Genomic DNA, 23,250 nt, shown 5'->3' with positions numbered 1-23,250 from the left:
CGAGGTTAGTTACGCACAGGTGTTATCTATTCTAGAAGGAGTGAAAGTAGACAAGTCCCCTGGATCGGATGGGATCTATCCGAGAATTCTCTGGGAAGCTAGGCAGGAGATAGCAGAGCCTTTAGCCTTGATATTTGAGTCATCATTGTCTACAGGTTTAGTACCTGAGGACTGGAGGATTGTAAATGTTGTGCCCTTGTTCAAGAAGGGCAGCAGAGATGACCCAGGTAATTATAGACCAGTGAGCCTTACTTCTGTTGTAGGAAAGGTTTTGGAAAGAATTGTGAGAGATAAGATTTATAACCATCTAGCAAGCAACAATTTGATTTCAGATAGTCAACATGTTTTAGTCAAGAGCAGGTCATGTCTCACAAACCTCATTGAAATTTTTAAGGTGACCAAGCATTTAGATGAGGGTAGGGCAGTTGACGTGATATACTTGGACTTCAGTAAAGCCTTTGATAAGGTTCCATATGGTAGCCTGATGGAGAAAATGCAGATACATGGAATTGAGGGTGATTTAGCAGTTTGAATTAGAAACTGGCTTTCTGGAAGAAGGCAGAGAGTGGTGGTTGATGGAAAATATTCAGTCTGGAGTCCAGTTACTAGTGGTATGCCACAAGGATCTGTTTTGGTGTCCTCGGATGCTGCCTGAATTGCTGTGCTCTTCCAGCACCTCTGATCCAGAATCTGTTTTGGAACCACTGCTGTTTGTCATTTTTATAAATGACTTAGACGCAGGCATAGGTGGATGGATTAATAAATTTGCAGATGACACTAAAGTCGGTGGAGTAGTGGACAGTTTGGAAGAATGTTACAGGTTGCAGGGATAAACTGCAGAATTGGGTTGAGAGGTGGCAAATGGAGTTCAATTCCGCTAACTGTGAGGTGATGTACACTTTGGGAAGAATAACAGGAAGGCAGAGTACTGGGTCAATGGAAAGATTCTTGGTAGTGTGGATGTGCAGAGGGATCTTGGAGTCCATGTACATAGATCGCTGAAAGTTGCCACCCAGGTGGATGGTGCTGTTAAGAAGGCATTCATTGGTAGAGTTCCAGAACCTCAAAATCATACTGCAACTATACAAAAAGCTGGTGCAGCCACACTTGGAATATTGTGTACAGTTCTGATCGCCCCATTACAGAAAGGATGAGGAAGCATTGGAAAAGGTGCAGAGGAGATTTACCAGGATATTGCCTGGTCTGGAGGGAAGGTCTTATGAGGAAAGGCTGAGAGACTTGGGTCTGTTCTCATTGGAAAGAAGAAGGCTAAGAGAGGATTTGATAAAGACATACAAGATGATCAGAGGATTACATAGGGTAGACCATGAAGGACTTTTTCCGAGGATGATGACGTCAACTTGTACGAGAGAGCATAACTACTAAGTGAGGAGTGATAGATTTAAGACAGATGTCAGAGGCAAGTTCTTTACGCAGAGAGTGGTAAGGGCGTGGAATGCCCTACCTGCTAACATAGTCAACTCAGCCACATTAGGGAGATTTAAACAATCCTTAGGTAAGTACATGGATGATTTTGGGATAATGTAGGGGGACGAGCTGAGAATAGTTCACAGGTCGGCGCAACATCGAGGGCCGAGGGGCCTGTTCAGCGCTGTCTTGTTCTATGTTCTATTAAGTTTATTGATTTACAGATTAAAAACCCTCATAAGTTGGAGATGGTCTTTACAATCAAAGTTTCAAAACATTGTCTTTTGAGATGAAACACTGCTACCATGTGTTGCTAAAACAAAAGCAGAAATTGCTAGAGAAACTCAGCAGGTCTGGCAGCATCTGTGGAGAAAAAACAGAATTAACATTTTGAGTCCAGTGACCTTCTTCAAAACTCAGACTTCAGAAAATTTAATTTTACATGCTGCTGAAATCCCTTTTTTTTTTAATTTTCACAAAGTTCAGATTGCTTCCTTAGAAATGCAGACCATGTTCCTGTTTCTTAGAGAAACCTAAATGTAGGGCTAAACCTCAGAGTATAGAACACCAAAGATGCAAACATTAGTTGAACGTGGATGAAGCCAAACTCAGCGGGATTTAGGAGTTCTACAGTTTTGAAGTTGTGGAAAAGATTCTAATAGAGCAGGAATCTTGATTGCAATACCTTGGAGTGTAGGGAAAACAAGTAAAATGCAGTAGCACAAAATGATGGGATAGGAATTGTCAGTTCTGATGCACTACTGAGAAACTGACTATGAAAAACATTCTGCTGAGTCACCATCATCAGTTAGTTTCCTTTATCAATTTGTGCTGCCAGCTCATCGTAATGATTTTTGCGTACAGCCAATGCTTCATGAGCTGTTTATTAGTGGACCAAATATCAGTACTAAAAACTAACTTGCACCTTTTAAAGGGGTAGTGCATTGTGATTGAAGCAGATGTTTGGTGTCATTCTACAAATAAGTCTGAGAGCTATTGTGGTGCATTCATAGGTTGGACTTGATATAAGGACACTATGCCAGAGATATATCATAACATGTCGAAATAGATTGATTTAAAAATAACTACAAATGAACCTGTCCTAGGAAAATAGTGAAGAATGGACGACTGTGGGAGCAAGCAGGCTCCCACCTTTTCAGTACGGTGCTGGAAATCTTGGTAGAAGAACAGAATTAAAAATGAGGATGAATGCCCTTTTTCTTCTTTGGGAGGATCTCCGGGCTTAGGATTTAGAAACTGTAGGAACTGATTTCTACAAAACTCCATGTTAGGAGTACGACCCCAAAGACTTTGATGCAATACTAGAAGAAACCTATCTCTCATCAGTAGTCAAAATTAGTGGTTTCAAATACCATTTCCTATCATCTGCACCATTATCTTAATTCATCACATCTCCGTCACTCCCCTACCAATAAGAAGACAATGAAGATGAAAACACACAATTTAATTTCATTGGTGCAACAAAATTTAAAGATAACATGGAGGTGAAATCTGCATCCTGTCTTTTACATGAGCTGTCTAGTTGTTCTATTTGAAAGACCATCACTCCCAACACAATTTGGAGGCTTTTTGCCCCAAAAGCCATGAGCAATGATTGGGAGTATACCTCCAAATGCTTGGTATGTACAAAGTCAAACCAAAAAGCTGCTTTCAGTGTCGAGGAAAGTAGACCAGTTTTGCACTAATTTGTTGCAGGTTTTTGCTTCAAACTTGGTATCTATTTTTCCAGAGGTAACTGGTGGCCAGCTCCAACATAACTGTGGAGCAATATTCCCTCTAATGTTGTTTTTGGCTGTGCAAGCCTCTGAGGCTCATGCATGGCAACATCTTCCAGAACTTGAAATGAATGCTGCGATTAACATGTTAATGTCGATTGCTATGTATGGTATGCTTAAGCAGCTTAGGAGGAACATTGCTGTGGCACTAATTATGATGCAGCATCTGATGTTCAATGCCTCAGCCTCCATTTCAATTCAAGCCCCTTCCACCCAATGTCTGAGTGCTGCAGTTGGAGCTCAGACTGTTGCACTCGTGCTTCTGAAAACTAATGTGAAAACAGCCTTCTAAAGTATCACAGGACTCATGAAATCTATTTTCAAACTGACTTACCCCCTTAAGGCCCACTATGGATATTGTATGCTACTAAAATCTTTTTTTTAAACCCCTGCTTATTCTTCAAGCAGTTTATCCTGCTCTATAAGGTATTTGTTCATTCTTGCAGTTGTTCACAATGCTCTACTTGGTCACCCTACCTGAAAGTAACTGGTTTATGCATCTGCCATTTTTTTTAAAACAAACCAACCAGACAGGAAAGTAGACCAGTTTTGCACTAATTTGTTGCAGGTTTTTGCTTCAAACTTGGTATCTATTTTTCCAGAGGTAACTGGTGGCCAGCTCCAACATAACTGTGGAGCAATATTCCCTGTAGAGTATGAAATATTGTAAAAGTTTGGAAAAGCTGGAGTGGTTAGGTCTACATTGATAACATGCATTGCATATTGATTGACAACATGATCTTCCTGCTCTGTATGCTGCTAGTGGACATTAGGCACTTAATGATCCCCTTGCTGGAATGACAACCAGTGCAGTTTGGATTAAAGTATGTGTATATGGGGCAGGAGCCATTTTTAATGTTTTAAGGACCTATGTAGCACCCAATTCACAATTATATTGTAGTATTTTCAAAGTGATTCATTTATGTTGACATTTTCTTAAACCGTATTTGTTCATAATTATAAAGAGTTTTCTTACCGTGCACGAATCCAGAGACATTTAAAATGCATCTAAATTCTTCTTATCTTCCCTTGTTCTCAAATTACCTTACAGCAAATTTTTACTTTGTATTATAATAGAGAAGCAATCTTTTAAAAGATATACACTTAAATTCTTATACTCCTGCTAATTTTCTACTTTGGACTTCTTGGCTGTGTGTTTGGCATCCAGCTAGTGAATGGTTCCAACTTACCCGCAGCTCAGTTGAAGCCTGTTTCTGATCAAGGGCTTTTGCCCAAAACTTCGATTTTCCTGTTTTCCTGCTCCTCGGATGCTGCCTGACCTGCTGTGCTTTTCCAGCACTACTCTAATCTAGACTGAACCCTGTTTGAGGTAACTTGCAACTTTTATGATGATGATTTTGCCCAAATCAGAAATCAATCTGACTGTATGTTGTAAAACTTTATTCCCTGAGAGATAATAGTGAATTCTATTTGTTTACATACCTTCATATCTTTCAGTTGTACCAAAAAGCTTGACTGCTACTGAATTAGTTTTGAAGTATCATAAATATTGCTTTGTAGGCAATCATGCTAATCAATCTGTGCACAGCAATAATTCACTGAATTAAACAATCAGTTAATCTCTCTCTGGTGCCGTTTTGAAGGTGGAATCTCTTCCAGAACACTAGATAAAAATTGACTTTTTTTATATCCATCTGAATGGAAAGACAGTTCTGCAGTTTAAGGTCTCGTCCAACATATGACACCAATGACAATGCAGTTCATTGCTCCAATATTGTGCTAATGTGTCATTTTAGATTGAGCTCAAGTTTGGATTGGTGAGTGAGATGCTGCTAGTGAACCAACCTGACAGGAGAAATTCTCCATTACTTTCACCTTGCTGCTTTGCAGTTTTGTTACTCTGTTCTACCTAAAATATTGTAAATATCTATCATATTAACAGTGCTGTATTCAGGTTATGTAAAATGTGACTCTAAACATCCAATATAGCGAACAGTGTATACACTTATTGTGCCAGCCTTATGCCAGGTTGAAGCTCCCCTTTGCAAAATTAGTTTGCATTGAACATAGGTGGGGTTCATTCAAGACTATGTATGTGTAGCTTAACTAGTGGCACAGACAAGTGAAGGAGTAAAAAATAATTAAGCTAAGTTTCACTGGTGCAGGTTCCACTATCTCTCTCAAGGGTACAAGGGAAGGAACTTTCCAGACAAGATAAAAAGTACAACCAGCCCACTCCACACAACCTCATTCTTTGGAGGTATCAAATGAAATCCACCATGAGGAGTAACTTCTTTGTGTCAACTCTCCAGCCTGGAATATTCAGCGCCTAAGTATTAGTGTTTAGAAAGCTTAACTACAATTATTGGTTTGATTATATTGCATCCTTAAAGCCTTTTGATTGGCCTCTAAAATTTATTGACAACTTATGACACATGTACTGTCAGTTCCAGAGTGACTGCCATGACCCTCATATAACCCACAAATCAATATACATTTGCATAGTGACAGCGGGAACCCATCTGGAATTATTGCCTCTGTTTTTAAGATTAGGAAACTCTTGCTCTGCTTGAAGTAAGCTCAATATTTTTTGTGTGGAGGCATGTGTAAGTGACAGGAGGTGATCATGCTCGATTTTTTTTTTTAAAAAATCAGTTACATTTGTAGATTAAATCCAAAAGAAGCATTGATAACCCAGTTCAACCCTAGTATTTGTAAATTGAAAACTGAAACATTTGTAATATTAATAGTGTAGGTTGATGCTTTACTAACTTGGATGAATCTCATAACTCACACCATGTTTGATTGGAATTAATATCATGTCTGACAGGCACAGTTTAATCCAATGTCATTCATCTGACATTATAATATTTTGTAATGTTACTGTTTTCTGACATAAAAGATGTAAAATGAGTGCTTGTATATTTTATCTGGACACGATGAATTTCCCCCATTTGATAGAATACAAATTTTTGGATAAAATTCCTCCTTTTTCAACTTCTGCCTCCCCACAGCTGTGCCATTGCTTTCAGAGGTAGGAAATGAGAGTCTCGAAGCCCAAAAATGTTCTCTAACTAATAAGGTCAGAAGACGGCTCAGGGGAACCACCACTTATTTCATCATGTGGTTATGCTGTGTTCCCGTCAACTTGGTGGAGTTATTGGTCTTGGCAGTCAGGGTGGGGTAGGGGTGTCCAGTGGAACAAAATGATTTGAGTCCTGGTAAAATGGTGGGACACCCTGCGTCTCAGTGGAATTCAGCAGGTTAGCGGTGGATAGTAGCCTGAGTCGAAAACATAGCTTGCTTCACCCATTGTGAACTCCAGCATTTTTTGCTTTTAGTAAATATATTACAATGTGCAGATCCCATGTTTTTGGAGGCAGGACTAGTGCAGCCAGAGTCTAAATAGGATGGTATCAGAAATAGTGGAGTACGAATCTTAGCAGTCATCAAGGTGTGTATGTGGTGGCTGCAGGAGGCGGGGTAAGTGGAGGAGTTAGAAATTGGGCTTCTGAGTGTGTATGTGGGAGGGACAAAGTTCTTTAAAAACACATTTTCTTGTCAACTTTTAAAATTAATCTATAATTTTAAAAGTTGAATTATATATTGAATTTTATTATGCTGCTTTATGCTTTTGTTATTGCTGGCATCTAGTGTCATGCTAATTTTCAAGAGTTTTTGTTTTGCATATTGTTTCGAGGAATGTGAGCATTTATTATATGCATATGTATCATAGAGTCACACAGCACAGAAACAGACCCTTCAGTCCAACCGGTCCATGCCGAACATAATCTCAAACTAAACTACCCCCACCTGCCTACCTATTCCTGGCCATATCCCGCCAAACCTTTTCTATTCATGTATTTATCCAAATACATGTTTAGCATTGTAACTGTGCCTACATCCACTACTACATTCCAAACATGAGCCACCCTCTGCATAAAACATTTGCCCCTCGTGGCTTTTTAAATCTTTCGCCTCTCACCTTGAAAATATGCCACCTGGTCTTAAAATCCCCATCTTAGGGAAAGGACACCTACCATTAACTCTATCTATATCCCTCACGATTTTACAAACCTTTGTAAAACCACCTCTCCACCTCCTACACTCCAGTGAGAAAGTCCCAGCCTATCCAATCTTTCTTTATTAGTCAAACCTCCCATACCTGGCAACATTCTAGTAAATCTCTTCTGAACCCTCTCTAGCTTAACATCCTTCCTATAACAAGGTGACCAGGACTGGACACGGGACTCCAAAAAAGGCCTCACCAATGCCCTGTACAATTGCAAGACTTTTTAACTTCTATACTCAAAGGACTGAGCAATGAAGGCAAGTGTGCTGAATGCCTTTTTAACTCCCCTATCTATATGTGACACAAATTTCAAAGAATTATATACCTGGACTCCTAGTTCCTTCTGTTCTACAACACTACCCAAGTCCTGCCACTGTTTGTACCAAAGCCAACCATAATGCCATTCTAAACTAATCCCATCTATTTGCACACAGTCCACCATCCCTCTGTTTTGAGTCTGTTCTTGTGTCTGTCTAAATGCTTCTTGAAATTTGCTTGTATTACTTCCCCTGGCAGCGTGTTTCAGACATCTACTAACAACTTTTCTTGCATATCTCCTTTAAACTTTCCCCTCTCAATTTAAACCTATGCCCCTAGTACTTGACATTTTCACATTGGGAAAAAGATTTCATCTATCCACACTAACCACACCTCTCATAATTTTATATACTTCTATATAGACACCCCCTCAGTGTCTGACTCTCTAGCAAAAAAAAGCCTGAGTTTATCTAAACTCTCTTAATAGATAACATGCTCCAATACAGGCAATATCCAGGATTTCACCCAGTCCACAGCCTCCACACTTTCTTCCCAATCTGTGGTAATCAGAACTACACACGATATTCCAAAAGTGGCCTAACTAAAGTTTCATACTGCTGTAACATGACTTGCCAACATTTATACTCAGTACCTGCCTGATGAAGGCAAGCTTGTCTTATGCTTTCTTTACCATTTAATCTACAGGTGTTGTCACTTATAGTGAGCTATGGACTTGGATTCCAATATCACTCTGTATATCAATGCACTTAAAGGTCATTCCATTTACTGCATACTTTCGTCTTGCATTTGACCTCCCAAAATACATCACTTCGCACTTGTCTGGATTAAACTCAATCTGCCGTTTCTCTGCCTAACTTTCAAATTTTGAACAGAAGATGCTGGGTGAGAAGCAACCAAGGAGGATTCTGGGTGAAACGACCTGTTATCATGTCAAAAATTACATTGTTAAAGTGGAGATTTGAGACAGCCCAGGGAATCCCTTGTGGACTCAGATTTATAAAGCCTCTCTCTTGGTTCAAACCAGAGAGCATACTCTTTGGAAGTCTGGAATGAAAACCTCTTACCGACAGATTAGTTTAATTTTAGTCATCCCCTTTATTCACTAATAGCATCACTGTTACAACATAACACTGATGCCTATAAAGCTAGACTAATTAGGTTCTAATAACCTAGGAGCGTAGGGTACCAGCTCTTCAAGTGCCCCAGCAGGTTACTCCAATGTACTGATACAAAGTGGCTTCCTTTTTACAAAAGTTTACAAAAACATTGCATGTTCTTAATTAGACATTATGAATTATTGTCTTTCACTGTAAAGAAGTCAAGTTAATTGACAGATCTGTGTGCGCTTGACGGATAGCTCAAGGCCTGTAGGAGTGATCAATCAGATGGAAAAAAACAATCCAGCTGAGTTAGGCATTTGCTGGTGAGATAAGTTCCTGTAAAGAAGTACCAGTCTAAATTAAGTGGGAGATGTCATAAGGTAACCTTGCACAGCTCGCATGTCAGATATTGTTGTTTTACAAAATGGCTCCTTAGCAAGGAGGGCAAACTTTTGACCATAAAATGGCTTCCCGACAGATTGTGTCAAAATTTCTTCAATGTTAGGTTTAGAATAATTTTAAGCAGGGAGCTGATTCCTGCATTTTTATCTTAAGCACAGAATCATTCTGTACCTGAGGCTGAAATGTTACTGCAAGGTTGTATTTAAAATGATTAATTACTCTCAAATTAAACATGCCTTCTTTTCAAGTTTGTGATTCAAATAAGACATAAGATCTGATTAGTTAGAATTGACAGTGGGGCAGCCTGTAAGGTCTGTTGAGTGGTCTGCAAGAACAGCAACTAAGTTAAGGCTTCTTCAATATTATCTTTTACAGAGTTTGTATTTAATAACTGGTAATGGCTACTCAATATCTTCGTAAAGTCCCAAAGTGCAATTAATTAATTTTCTACTGGCTTCAACAGCCTCAGCATTAAAATGGTCTCTCTCTCTCTCGCGCTCTCTCTCTCTCTCGTGTCCTTTTGAACTCTCAAGTCAGGGTTTTGTAACAGCAAAGATTTTTTTCTCTGTGACTGTCCCGCTTGCAAGGGGTAATAAGAATCCATTATAATTGGCAGCATCTAACTGTTAATTACAAAATTTTTGATAGTACTGAGTTTCGTTTCAGGGTCAGAATCAAACTCTGTCATTAATTTCACAAGGGAACGGCTGTGAATGTTATCACTTGGTGTCCTGTTCACACAGATTCACCGATGCTAAGGCAAATGTTCTTAATTGTCTTACAGCATCCTGTTATCACATGGTGAGCACGGTGTCCCTATCTTTTGCATTCCTTAAGTTCTCCCCTTTTTGTGAGTCTTCCTGCCTGTCTATTTTCTAGTGCAATAAATGTGTTCTATAATTCAGCATTACATTTTAGTCTAAATTTTTAAATACAAGTTTTAAGGCTATAGATTTTCTCAACATGACACTGGGCTACAGTCCAACAGGCTCACCTGAAACTGCAAACTTCCGGAGCCCCCACTCCACCCTCAACAATCCAGATGGCCACCAAATCTCCAATCGGCCAGAATGGAGGTGCAGGCCCCAACCGATCAATGTACAAATCCCAGAACCCTTCTTAAGGCACTGCCCCAAGACAACTCCAGGCTTCACCAGAAAAAAGGTGATACCTCTGGTCAGATGATGTACCTCAGGTGTGAGCCATGATCACACAAAATAGAATAGACTCCTGCAAATAAGTATTCTGAAACTGAACAACCTGGAACACTGTAGGCAACTACCTGCCAATCCGACTGTAGAACATACCCGTGAACTCAACAGACTGATCGAGAGTTTTGATCCAGTCTTTCAGAGTACCATATGCACTCTCTCATCCCACGTACTTCTTGCGTAGGAAAAATTGCACTGCCTTCCGAAGATACAGAAAGCCAACACACTTTGACGTTCTATCTTATCAGGCAATGGGACCATGTGTAAGAACCTCTCTGGCTATGTCGAGTGCATCTTGAAACCCAATTTCCAGGGAACCCTCAGCTTCTGTCACGACACTACAGATTTCCTACAAAAACTCAGCACCCACTGACCAGTCAAACCAGGAACATTTCTCGTCGTAATGGACATTTTCGGCACTCCACACCAGCATCCCCCACGATGACAGCACTGCTGCAACAGCCTCAGTACTCAAAACACCAACTGCCAATTATTGGGCACCACCCTACAACTCATCCACTTCATCCTCGACCACCATGTCTTCACCTTCAACAACCAATTCTTTATCCAGACATGTGGAACAGCCATGGAGACCAAATCTGCACCCCAGTATGCCAACATTTTCATTCACGAGTTCAAACTAGATTTTGTTTTTGCTGCATAGAACCTCCAATCAATGCTTTATATAATTGACAAAGTTTTCTTCCTTTGGACTCATGGCAAGGAATCACTGAAACAACTACATAGTGATATCAATACGTTTCAAGCCACCATCAAACTTATCATAGGCTACTGTTTAGAATCAGTCTAATTCTTGGACACACACATCTTCATCAAGAACAAATACTCAGGACTTCACTCTACCACAAGCCCGCGGATAACGTTACGATGCTGCACTTTGAGTATCCACCCTAAACATATTGAAACAGCCATCCCCTACAGACAAGCTCTACGTACACATAGGATCTGCTCGGATGAGGGGCAGCACCTCGAACACCTGAAGGTATTTGAGGGGTGTCTTCATAATGACGGGATACAATGCTCAGCTCATCAACTGCCAATTCTGACATGCCGCAGCAAAAAACTGTAATGACCTCCTCAGAAGACAGACACCGGATATGATCGATAGGTTACCCTTCGTTGTCCAGTACTTTCTGGGAGCCGATGGACTACACCATGTTCTTCTCAGCCTGGAACACATGATCGATGACAATGAGCACCTCCCCAAGATCTTCCCTTCTCACCTTCAAACAACCACCAAACCTTAAACAAACTATATTGTTTGCAGCAAACTACCCAGCCTTCAGGACAGCATCGATCACAACACCATACAACCACTGCAAGACATGTCAAAGCATAGACATGGATACCACCATTACATGTAGTGACAACACCCACCACATGCATAGCAGGTACTCATGTGACTCAGTCAATGTTGTCTACCTCATGCAGTGCAGGTAAGGATGTCCTGAGGCATGGTATATTGGCGAAATCAAGCAGACACTATGACAATGGATGAATGAGCACCGCGCAACAATCATCAGACAGGGACATTCCCTCCCAGTGGAGAAACATTTTTGGAGTCAAGGGCATTCAGCCTCGGATCTTTGGATAAATGTCCTCTGAGGCGGACCTCGGCAACTCTACATCATTGCGTGTCCTGAAGAAAAGCTGATGGCCATGTTCAGTACCCATGAGGTCAGCCTCAATCAGAATTTTGGGTTTATGTCACACTATAGATGAGCCACCACACACTCGTACACGTGGAAACACACACACTTGTACACATGGACACACACTGTCGCAGACCCTCTGTCATATATATATGCTTACACTCATCTCTCTTACAGGCATATACTCCCTCGTCTCGTGCACACTCTCTGTCAAGCGCACACTGTTGCAAAAACTCACATGCTCACTCTCGCACACACATACTCCTTCACACTCACACACTCTCTCCCTCTCAAGCGCACACACTCTCTCAAGAGCACACACACCCCCACACTCTCTCTCTCTCTCTCTCACACATGTGCGCTCTGTCTCTCTCCCACACCCACATACACACTCGCGCGTACACACATACATCTTTGGGGTGAATTTGCATTTGTGGATACATTCTATTTTGCTCAAAAAGCACACAATCTGTAGACAGTCAGTCAATATGGCATTTTATAAATTCCTACTTTGATAATAAAATTAGTCTGACAGATACAAACAGACTTGAAACATGGCCTCAGACCTAAAACAAATTGTCTGACCAGAGATATCACCCCTACTCTGACAAAACCAGAAGTCATCCCAGGGCAGTAACTCGAAAGAAGCCCTGGGACCCACACACCAATCAATCAAAATCTGCATCTTCACTTCAACTGATCAAAGACCCAACAGCCATCCAGATTGCCTGTCAATAATCCCTCCCGCATGGGTGGGGTCATGTCAGAAAATTATTGTGAAACGTTGCCACTATCCTTTGCTTCATTTCACTTTGCAAGTAAATAATCAGGCAAGATAATATTCTGTTGTCAGGATGGACTTTACCCTTGCATTCACTAACTGCTTTGAATACTGATATTCTGCAGTAGTATGGTGATGTGCTGGTTCTTCAAAGTGCCCTTACCTCTGTGAAATAATTCTGGTGGCAGCTTCTCAGAAGGGTGGAGGTTGGCAGTCAACTAGGGCAATTAATCAGGCAACTGACAGATGATGCTGAAAAATGTGTTGCTGGAAAAGCGCAGCAGGTCAGGCAGCATCCAAGGAGCAGGAGACGGTGCTGAGTCCGAGGATTGGGACTGAGATAAGGTGGGGGGAGGGGAAATGAGGAAGCTGGAGAAATCTGCATTCATCCCTTGTGGTTGGAGGGTTCCTAGGTGGAAGATGAGGCACTCTTCCTCCAGGCATCGTGTTGCCATGGTCTGGCGATGGAGGAAGCCAAGGACCTGTATGTCCTTGGCAAAGTGGGAGAGGGAGTTAAAGTGTTCCGCCACAGGGCGGTTGGGTTGGTTGGTGCGGGTGTCCCAGAGGGGAGACAGGCTGCCTACTTGCGGAACGTTTCAGAGAATACCTCTGGGACACCCGCACCAACCAATCCAACCGGCCCGTGGCTGAACACTTTAACTCCCCCTCCCACTCCGCCAAGGACATGCAGGTCCTTGGCCTTCTCCATCGCCAGACCATGGCAACATGACGCCTGGAGGAAGAGTGCCTCATCTTCCGCCTAGGAACTCTCCAACCACACACGATGAATGCAGATTTCTCCAGCTTCCTCATTTCCCCTCCCCCCACCTTATCTCAGTCCCAACCCTCGGACTCAGCACCGCCTTCGTGACCTGCAATCTTCTTCCTGATCTCTCTGGCCCCATCCCCTCTCCGGCCTATCACCCTCATCTTAACCTCCTTCCACCTATCGCATTCCCAATGCCCCTCCCCCAAGTCCCTCCTCCCTACCTTTTATCTCACACCTTGGCACACCTTCCTCATCCCTGAAGAACGGCTTATGCCTGAAACATTAGTTCTCCTGCTCCTTGGATGCTGTCTGACCTGCTGCGCTTTTCCAGCAACACATTTTTCAGCTCTGATCTCCATCATCTGCGGTCCTCACTTTCTCCTAACTGAGAGATGATTTAAAGCACTTTACAATTTTTTAGAGGAGCACATGTCATAAGCTGTGACATATGATCATAAAATATAGGAGCAGAATTGGGCCTTTCATCCCATAGAGTCTGCTTCACCATTGATCATGGCTAGTATATTTCTCAATCTGCATAACCTGTAATCCATTTGTAATCACGAACCTGTCTATTTCTAACTTAAACACACTCAATGAATTGGCCTCCACAGTCCTCTGCAGCAATGAGCTCCACAGATTCACCAACTTTTAGCTGAACAAATTCTTCCTCCTCTCTGTTCCAAAGGATCAACCTTCACTCTGAGGCTGTGCCCTCATGCCCTAATCTCTCTTATTAGTGGAAGCATCTTCTCCACGTTCACTCTATCCAGGCCTCTCAGTATTCAGTAAGTTGTAACAAGATTCCCTTCATTCTTCTAAACACCTATTGAATACAGGCCCAGTGACCTCAACTGACAAACTCTTCATTCCTGGAAATCAGATTTGTGAACCTCCTCTAAGACCAGCAAATCCTTCCTGAAATAAAGGGTCCAAACTTGCTCACATGTTCTAAACGTGGTATGACCAGAATCTTAAACAGCCTCAACAGGAAATACATTCCTGCCCTTGTATTCTAGCCTGCTCAAAATGAAGGCTAACATTGCATTTCCTTCCTAAATTACAACTGAACCTGCATGTTATCCTTAAGAGAATCCTGAACTAGGACTCCTAAGACCCCTGTGCTTCAAATTTCCAAAGCCTTTCTTCATTATAAAATAATCTACTTCTCTGTTCTTCCGATTTATATTCCATTTGCCACTTCTTTGCCTACTCTCTAGCCTGGCCAAGTCCTTCTGCAGCCTCCCCACCTCCTGAACATTACCTGTCCCTTCATTTATCTTTGTGTCATCTGCAAACTTGGCAACAATATCCTCAGTTTCTTTGTTCAGATTGTTAATGTATAATGGCCCCTGCAGAGCTCTGCTAGTCACTGGCTGCCATCCTAAAAAAAAGCATTTTATACGTAATCTCTGCCTTCTGCCAATTAGTCAATCCTCTATTTATACGAGTACCTTGCCCCTAACTCTTATTTTACATAGCAGCCTCCTGTGCAGCATCTTCTCAAAGGCCTTTTGAAAATAAGTCATGTCCACTAGCTGCGCTTTGTCTAACTTACTCATTACCTCTTTAAAGAATTCTAACAGATTTGTCAGACATGACCTCCTGTTAATGAAGCCATGCTGAGTCAGCACTATTTTACCATGCATTTCCAAGTATTGCACAATCTCATCCATAATAATGGACTCTGAAATCGTACCACTCTCCAAGATCAGGCTAACCAGCCTATAAGTTTCCATCTTCTGCCTCCCTCCCTTCTTAAACAGAGGTGTTACATTTGCCATGTCCCAACCCTCTGGTATCCTCCCTGAATCTGAATAGACTTAACAGTAGGTGTCTTTCATAAAACTCAATAAGTGTTTATGTTCCTTTCTTGATGGAGAAAGCAGTTACTAGTCTGTGTGGTGTCTTTAATCTGTCTGTTTCAAAAGAAACTATTGCTACCATGCCTAATGAGCACGTTTCAGTTTAAGTTTAAAAACCTCTAATTCAGCATTCTGATTTTAACTTTTTCTCAGGCATATGCAGATACACTGCAGGCACAAGCTACGGAGAGTGTGATGCATCCCGTACCGAAGGCCAACTATGGAATTGACCTGACAGCAAATAAACTAAAAGACTTTAATGAAGAACAGATTGGACAGTTATATGCACTAATGCAAGAAGCTACAAAACCAGTTCAATAATAAAGGTGACCCTTATCACAAGAAGTAATTTATTAATTATCACAATAATATGCAGCCAACACTGGAATTGTACCTATTATATCTGCTTTCTATGTATTTTGATTCCTAGAAATAATGAATTCTGGAAATTTGAAGTGTAATTGTCTTGTATACAGCAATGTTTAACAGTTAGCCCATTTGCTTTCAGCATGTAAATTGTGAACGGATAGTAATATTTACAATGTTTAAAAGTTTTAGAAAGATCGATTCAACTTTTTTCTAATAATAAATTTGTGAATACTGAACCAAATTTTATGTAAACTATTTTTAATGACATACATGTTGAGCAATGTGTAACCAATTTTGATCAATGATATTAAACGGCAAATAATTAATATTAATTGCAATTATCATGAGTACTTATATATGTAAATATTCTGGTTATCTATGTTTAAGAAAAAAATTTAAACTTAGTAATTATTTTAATTTTAAAAAGAACTGTTTTTGAATTGGAGGCCATGCTGCCTCCACCCATCCTTAGCTCTCCTTATGCAGGTGTTGGTAAGCCAAATACTTGAACTTGTATTTTTTTGTGTGATACAGGCATTCCCAGAGCAGTGTTCAGTTCAAATCTTGCAATTCCTTAAACTATCAATAGTGAAGAAACAATTTTGCTTCCAAATCAGGATGGTTTGTGACCTGGAAGAGATGATGGTCTCATGTCATAGAGTTGTACAGCACAGAAACAAATCGTTCGATCCAACTTGTCCATGCCAAGATATCCAAGGTACATCTAGTCCCATTTGCCAGCATTTGACCCATATCTCTCTAGACCTGTCCTATTCGTGTACCCATCCAGATGCCATTTAAATGTTGTAATTCTATCAGCCTCCACCACTTCTTCTGGCAGCTCATTCCATACACACACCATTCTTTTCTCAAAAAGGTTACCCTTTAGGTCCCTTTTATAGATCCCTTCTCCCCTTGAACCTATGCCCTCTAGTTTTGGAATACCCTACCCTGTGAAAAAGACTTGGACTATTCACTTTATTCCATGTTATTCATGATTTTATAAATCTCTATAAGGTTACCTCTTAGCCTCTAATGCTCCGGGGCAAATGGCCCAGCCTATTCAGCATCTCCCTGTAGCTCGAACACTCTGACTCCAGCAACATCCTTGAAAATCCTTTCTGCACTGTTTCAAGTTACCAACATCTTTCCTATTGCAGGGAGACTAGAATTGAATGCAGTATCCCAAGATGGTCTAACCAATGTCTTGTACAGCTGCAACATGACATCCCAACTCCCCTATACTCAATGCGTTTTCCTATAAAGGCAAGCGTATAAAACATCACCTTTAATACCCTATCTGTGGCTCCACCTTCAAGGAACTATGAACCTGTCCTCCCAGGTCTCTTTGTTAGGCATCACTCCCCAGGATCCTACCATTAAGTGTAAAAGTCCTACCTTGATCTGCCTTACCACCCCCTCACATTTATCTCAATTAAACTCCAGCTGCCACTCCTTGGCCCATCTGATCAAGGGTTCCATTGTACTCTGAGATAACTTTCACTGTTCACTACACCACTAGTTTTAATGTGATCTGGTAACTTACTAACCATTCCTCCTATATTCACATCCAAATCACTTCTATAAATGACAAAAAGCAGTGGACCCAGCACTGATCCTAGTGGCACACTGCTGGTCATGGGCCTCTAGTTCGAAAAACAACTCTTCACCATCACCCTTTGACTCCTACCTTCAAGCCAATTTTGTATCCAAATGGCTAGCTCTCCCTGGATTCCATGTGATCTAACCTTACTAACCAGTCTACCAGGCAGAACCTTGTCAAACACCTTGCTAAAGTCCATCGGGACAATGTCCACTGCCCTGTCTTCATCAATCCTCTTTGTCACATTGTCAAACAAAACTGCTGCTGTTGTCTTTCTAGATGGTAGAAGTGCACATTTGAGAAGTGATCTTGAAGCAGCCTTGGCAAGTTGCTACACCGTATCTTGTAGATGGTATATACTCTGGCAAATGTACAATAATATATGTGGGGTTCTGATCAAAGAGATAGTTTCTCCTAAATGATGTTGAATTTCTTAATAATTATTGGACTTGCATATGTTGGGGCAAGTGGAGTGTCCTTCATTGGACATTTGTGCTTGGAAGGATAGAAAGGCTTTGGGAATAGGGACATGCGTAACAGTGCTTATATGGCTGTTCCAGTTTGGTACCTGGTCAATAGTGAACTCCAAACTATTTCTGATGAAGGGTAATTTGAATAAATCTAAATGTGCAAATATGCACGGTGGCTTAGTGGTTAGCACTGCTACCTCAGTGCTAGGGATCTGAGTTCGATTCTGCCTTAGGCAACTGTCTGTATGGAGTTTGCACTTTCTTCCTGTGTCTGTGTGGGTTTCCTCCCACAATCCAAAGATATGCAGGTTAGGTTAATTGGCTGTGTTAAATTGCCAAGTCAGGGGTAAATTAGGTCAGGCAGCATCCAAGGAGCAGGAGAATGCTGCCTGACCTGCTGTGTTTTTCCAGCAACACATTTTTCAGCTCTGATCTCCAGCATCTGCAGTCCTCACTTTCTCCCAGGGGTAAATTAGGGTTGGGAAATGGGTCTGGAAGGGTTACTCTTCGGAGAGTTGGTGTGGACTTGTGGGACTGAAGGGCCTGTTTCATACTGTAGGGAATCTAATCTAATTTAGTAACTTTAATGTTATGATTTGGAACAGACAGCCTGGCATGTTGAGACTGCACTGTATATTCAGTTGCGGTCTTTTTAAGAAGTTAAATTGAGGCCGTCTCCCCTCTTGGGGAGCAAATGTTCCTGTAGAAAAAATTTAGAAGAGCGGTAAAATTTTGGGAAGATAAATACTGTCTCCACATTGCTTACCCCCAATTATGGCTCTGGAAAATCTAATTGCATGAAAGATAACAGCGCTGGTCATTTCAAATACTGGTCATGTGTGCTCACCTAGGTGTCTCACAGCTTCCTTGATGAAACTAAATTTTGCAGGATACAATTCCTCACTCAATGTCTTTAGATGAGCCCCAATGGTGCAGGTGGGCTCGAACCTCTTAATGGCTAATAGAATTGTTTTTGAACCCTCTGCATGCACCTCTTCCATGTTCAAATGTGGTGTGTAGAGGGAAATCCATGGTGAATACTGGTTCACTATGGAATTGTGTAATGAAGCATGGAGTAAAGGCGTATGTAGTGATTTTATCATTCAAGAACATCTAACTATAAACTTGCATCTATCACATATGCCTATATGCGACAAACAGGATTGTTGTTTTTACGTCTGGCCAGTCCAGCTGTTCCAGTAATCAAACTACCTCATCAGTGATCTACATTGCTTCAGCAGCTATGACAAACCTCAAGCCAGAAACTTCTTTCACAGAAATTGTGGATCTGCTTCTGTTGCATGACAAAGTACAGAGTCAGTGACATGCCAAGTAACACGTGTTTCTGTATGCATCGCCATCACACATCTACTGCTATCAATCAAATGTTGTGGTAAAAACAATGACTGCAGATGCTGGAAACCAGATTTTGGATTAGTGGTGCTGGATTAGAGGTGCTCTGCTCCTCCGATGCTGCCTGAGCTGCTGTGCTCTTCCAGCACCACTAATCCAAAATTCAAATGTTGTGTCCAAGTCCACATAAAACCTTTTGGATTCAATCAACAATGTGACACTAAATTCTGGATCAGTGGTGCTGGAAGAGCACAGCAATTCAGGCAGCATCCGAGGACAGGCAAAATCGACGTTTCGGGCAAAAGCCCTTCATCAGGAATAAAGGCAGAGAGCCTGAAGCGTGGAGAGATAAGCTAGAGGAGGGTGGGGGTGGGGAGAGAGTGGCATAGAGTACAATAGGTCAGTGGGGAAGGAGATGAAGGTGATAGGTCAGGGAGGAGAGGGTGGAGTGGATAGGTGGAAAAGGAGCTGGGCAGGTCGGACAAGTCCATCGGTAAAACTTTGATGGATGTGGAAAGCTCCTTTGGGGCCTTGGATAGAGGTGAGGGAGGAGGTGTGGGCGCAGGTTTTACAGTTCCTGCGGTGGCAGGGGAAAGTGCCAGGATGGGAGGGTGGGTCGTAGGGGGGCGTGGACCTGACCAGGTAGTCACGGAGGGAACGGTCTTTGCGGAAGGCGATCATAGATTCACTCCTGTAGCAGAGCTGACCGCTTGCTCATATGCATTAATGATTACTACACAAACAATTCCTGTTGAAGATGTGACACTGGAACAGGTCATTGATTGATTTCCTGCATTGGTCCTGTTCCATGGTTGCTCACCTATGCCACTTCCACTGAGCTTGTCTTAGTCTGGCAGGAGGATCTTTGGATCTTCTTGTGTCGTCATCATCAGAAACAGCACCTCCTCCCTTTACCTGACTGCCTGGAGGCAAATGGAAGCATTGTTAAACCACTATGTTATTCTGTTTTGCTGGTCACCATTCTGTAGTAGTGAATCAGCCTGGCAGTGATCACAACCTCCACTGGTGAACAGGAAGATTTATAATAGATCATATTTGTTGCAACATTGTCAGCTGATGGCAGGATTCATCAAAAAGTCTCTTCCCACCACCACCACCCCCCAACTAAATTGCACATATTTTTCACACACCCCACTGGCTTTAGAATGTTATTTATAGTCATTTGGAGAAAAGGCAAAAAGCAGAAAAATTGATACTCAGTTTGGGCTACAATGTAAGGAATGATATGGTGTTTATCAAAATCTTGGCCGTTGAAAAACTTTCCTGTCAGAAATACAAACTCATGGTGTTTAACTTTTTAAAAATACTCCACGGAACCTGATAAAAAAAAATTTTGTAAATTGGTAATATGCTCCAGAAAATATTCTGTCTTGCAGTACAGTGTCAAACCATGCTCCAAATTTACTATGTTCAACTCTAGCTTTAACTAAAAATAAAAAAAGTCAATGCTCTTCTTAAATGACTCACTAGCTGTTAATATCCACTCTGATTAATATGTGCCCTAAGCAGCAGCTTAAATCTGAAACGTACAAACATACAATGACTTATGCTTCTAAATCCAGTACCTGTATTAGAAAATGTGGTGCTAGAAGCATAAATATTCTCTCTTAACAAGTGTTACATTTTGGCTCAGTTGTTTCTGCACAAGAATGGAATCATGCAAAAAACTAAAGGCTGTTACCTTCAACAAGTTGAATGCTTTTCCAAATGGAACTGTTATAGAAAGTGAATATGAAATCTAAAAAGATCGTTAAGGATATTTCAACACAAAATATTCAAATACAACTCAATTGTTTAAATCCACATTAGGCTTTGTGTAGTCATTCTGTTCTGTAGTATTTCTGAACATGCTGATGTTTGGACTAATACAGGCAACAATTGTCATAATTTGATGTCTTAAACCCTACAGCTCATAATTCAAGATTATTTGTTCAACAATCACAAATCAAAAATAACTGAATATTTGTATGAAACATTAGTTGGAGCTTTGTTTTTATCCTACATATGTCATATTTGCCCATGATAACAAAATTTCAACTTCACACAATAAAGTTTGAAATCTCTATTTCCTGGTGTTATGATTCCAGGTGATGGTAACACTGGACAAATTAGATCCCAAAGTGCAAACTGGTTTGATAGACTGTGAGTTTTATTTTAGTTATTTGTTGACTGTAGTGGGCAATGAACGTATTCACAAGAGGTTGCCAATGTACATTTGATAAATGAACATCAATGTTTATTACAGACAGAAAGAAAACAAAACATGGATTATTTTAAACTATACAAGAAATATTTGAAATGGCCTTATCACAAATCAGAAATAAAGAATCAAACTTCTTACCTTCAACAACAACTGTAGGCTTTTATTCTCACTTTGCCTGGTCCATCAAGTTTACTCTGGAAATCAATACATCAAAGCTGAAAATGTGTTGCTAGAAAAGCGCAGCAGGTCAGGCAGCATCCAAGGAGCAGGAGAATCGACGTTTCGGGCATGAGCCCTTCTTCAGGAAATCAGGATTTCCTGAAGAAGGGCTCATGCCCGAAACGTCGATTCTCCTGCTCCTTGGATGCTGCCTGACCTGCTGCGCTTTTCCAGCAACACATTTTCAGCTCTGATCTCCAGCATCTGCAGTCCTCACTTTCTCCTATCAATACATCAAGGCAGTTCTAACAATGGAATATACCCAATGTTCCTCATTAAACAATATACACTACAAACATAATACAAAACTTTTATCCATACAATGCTCATAATCACAAGTGAACCCTTTTAGCTGTCTTGTCTGAATATCAGACCAGAACAGATGTTGAACATGCTTGTCTGACCCATTGTGATCACCAGCATTCGTTATTTTCGGACCAGGCTTCATATGTTTTGTCATCATTTCATCTCACTTAATTTTGGCTAACTGAGCAAATTTTACGTTAAGATCTATGCAACCTTACAGATAGTCAAATCGAAGAAGGGTAGCCGCAACTCCATTTTAATACTTCTTCTTCAGACGGCACATTTGCAATAGGATTCTGGAGCTTTCTTCTTACTGACTTCTAAATAGTTAAAGAGAAAAAACGTGGGTTTTCCACCCTCTCAGCTTCCACCGTATTCTGTTTCTGGATGTTTTTGTCTTAAGCCACTGAGAACATTTTCTCCAGCCCTGATTTTTTGGAAATTGCTAAAATTGCAGCAACTGTTCATTCTGACTGATTCTGCACACATTTCCTGACCTTTTGGATAGTTCTGCCATTCTGTGACACTGGATTCTTGTCACTAAGCAACAGCAAGTCTTTTTCCCTCTTGTACTGTTTGCCTCAAGTTCTACTCCAAGAGTATAAACTCTCATTAAAAATGAATGTATTAACAAACATCAGTCACCCCATGTCTAGATTAGAATGGTGCTGGAAAAGCACAACAGGGTTCTGGGTAATGCAAGATGGAGGACAGGAAAAATTTCTGGCTGTAAGAGCTGCTCAGTTTTTTGAGGTATTTTAGGTGTTGGAGGTGATTTCCTCAAATTCCAGGAGCAGCAATTACTGTTTTATATGCTGTTGCATTGTTTTGGAACTTTGGAAAAAAATAGTCAAAACAACAGCAGTTTTAAAAGGGAGAAGAGCAGACAAAGGAAGCACATGATGAGGAGAAAGAGAGAGAGAGAACCTGTACAGTTACCACCTTTGCTGTTTGAATGTGTGTATCGCTGGACATCGGAGTGCATCTGGGAAAATTAACAAACAGTGAAATCCACAACTAATCTTGGACGAACTGTTGGGCGAAGTTCACAGCACAGAATCAGATAATCTAATTGTTGTTTTAAGTCTGTCCAGGAGAAAGGCTGTATTAGTGAGTACAGTGGGTTCTTGCTATTATATGCTTTTGGAGATAAGTCTCTTGATTAAACTTAAAATATAAGCCATGGCTATTAATTTAACCTGGGGCAGTGTTTGTAGAGGAATAAGACGGTGTTATTTTCTGGGTCTGTAGATTGTGAAGGAGCAAAAATGGCCTTTGCAGTGATATGTACTTCTTGTCAGATGTGGGAGTTTAAAGAGAGTTTAAGGGTTACTGCGGATTACATCTGCCATAAATGCTGTTGGATGCG

At 41.0% G+C, this 23,250-nt stretch overlaps 1 protein-coding gene across 1 annotated transcript in view; it reads left to right on the top strand.

Annotated features, from left to right (window-relative positions):
* sdhaf3 (succinate dehydrogenase complex assembly factor 3) overlaps positions 1-16,038 on the top strand; it is a 33,751-nt gene extending 17,713 nt beyond the window's left edge. The window contains exon 2 of the mRNA XM_043689902.1: positions 15,491-16,038. Coding sequence (XP_043545837.1) covers positions 15,491-15,658 — 168 coding nt within the window. The 3' untranslated portion in view covers positions 15,659-16,038. The remainder of the gene's footprint in view (positions 1-15,490) is intronic.
* The last annotated feature ends 7,212 nt before the right edge of the window (positions 16,039-23,250 follow it).

The sequence above is a fragment of the Chiloscyllium plagiosum genome, chromosome 5 (assembly GCF_004010195.1).
Source record: "Chiloscyllium plagiosum isolate BGI_BamShark_2017 chromosome 5, ASM401019v2, whole genome shotgun sequence".
In the NCBI taxonomy this organism is placed as follows: domain Eukaryota; kingdom Metazoa; phylum Chordata; class Chondrichthyes; order Orectolobiformes; family Hemiscylliidae; genus Chiloscyllium; species Chiloscyllium plagiosum.
The sequence above is the reverse complement of the archived record's forward strand: the minus strand, read 5'-3'. Positions and strand labels throughout refer to the sequence as shown.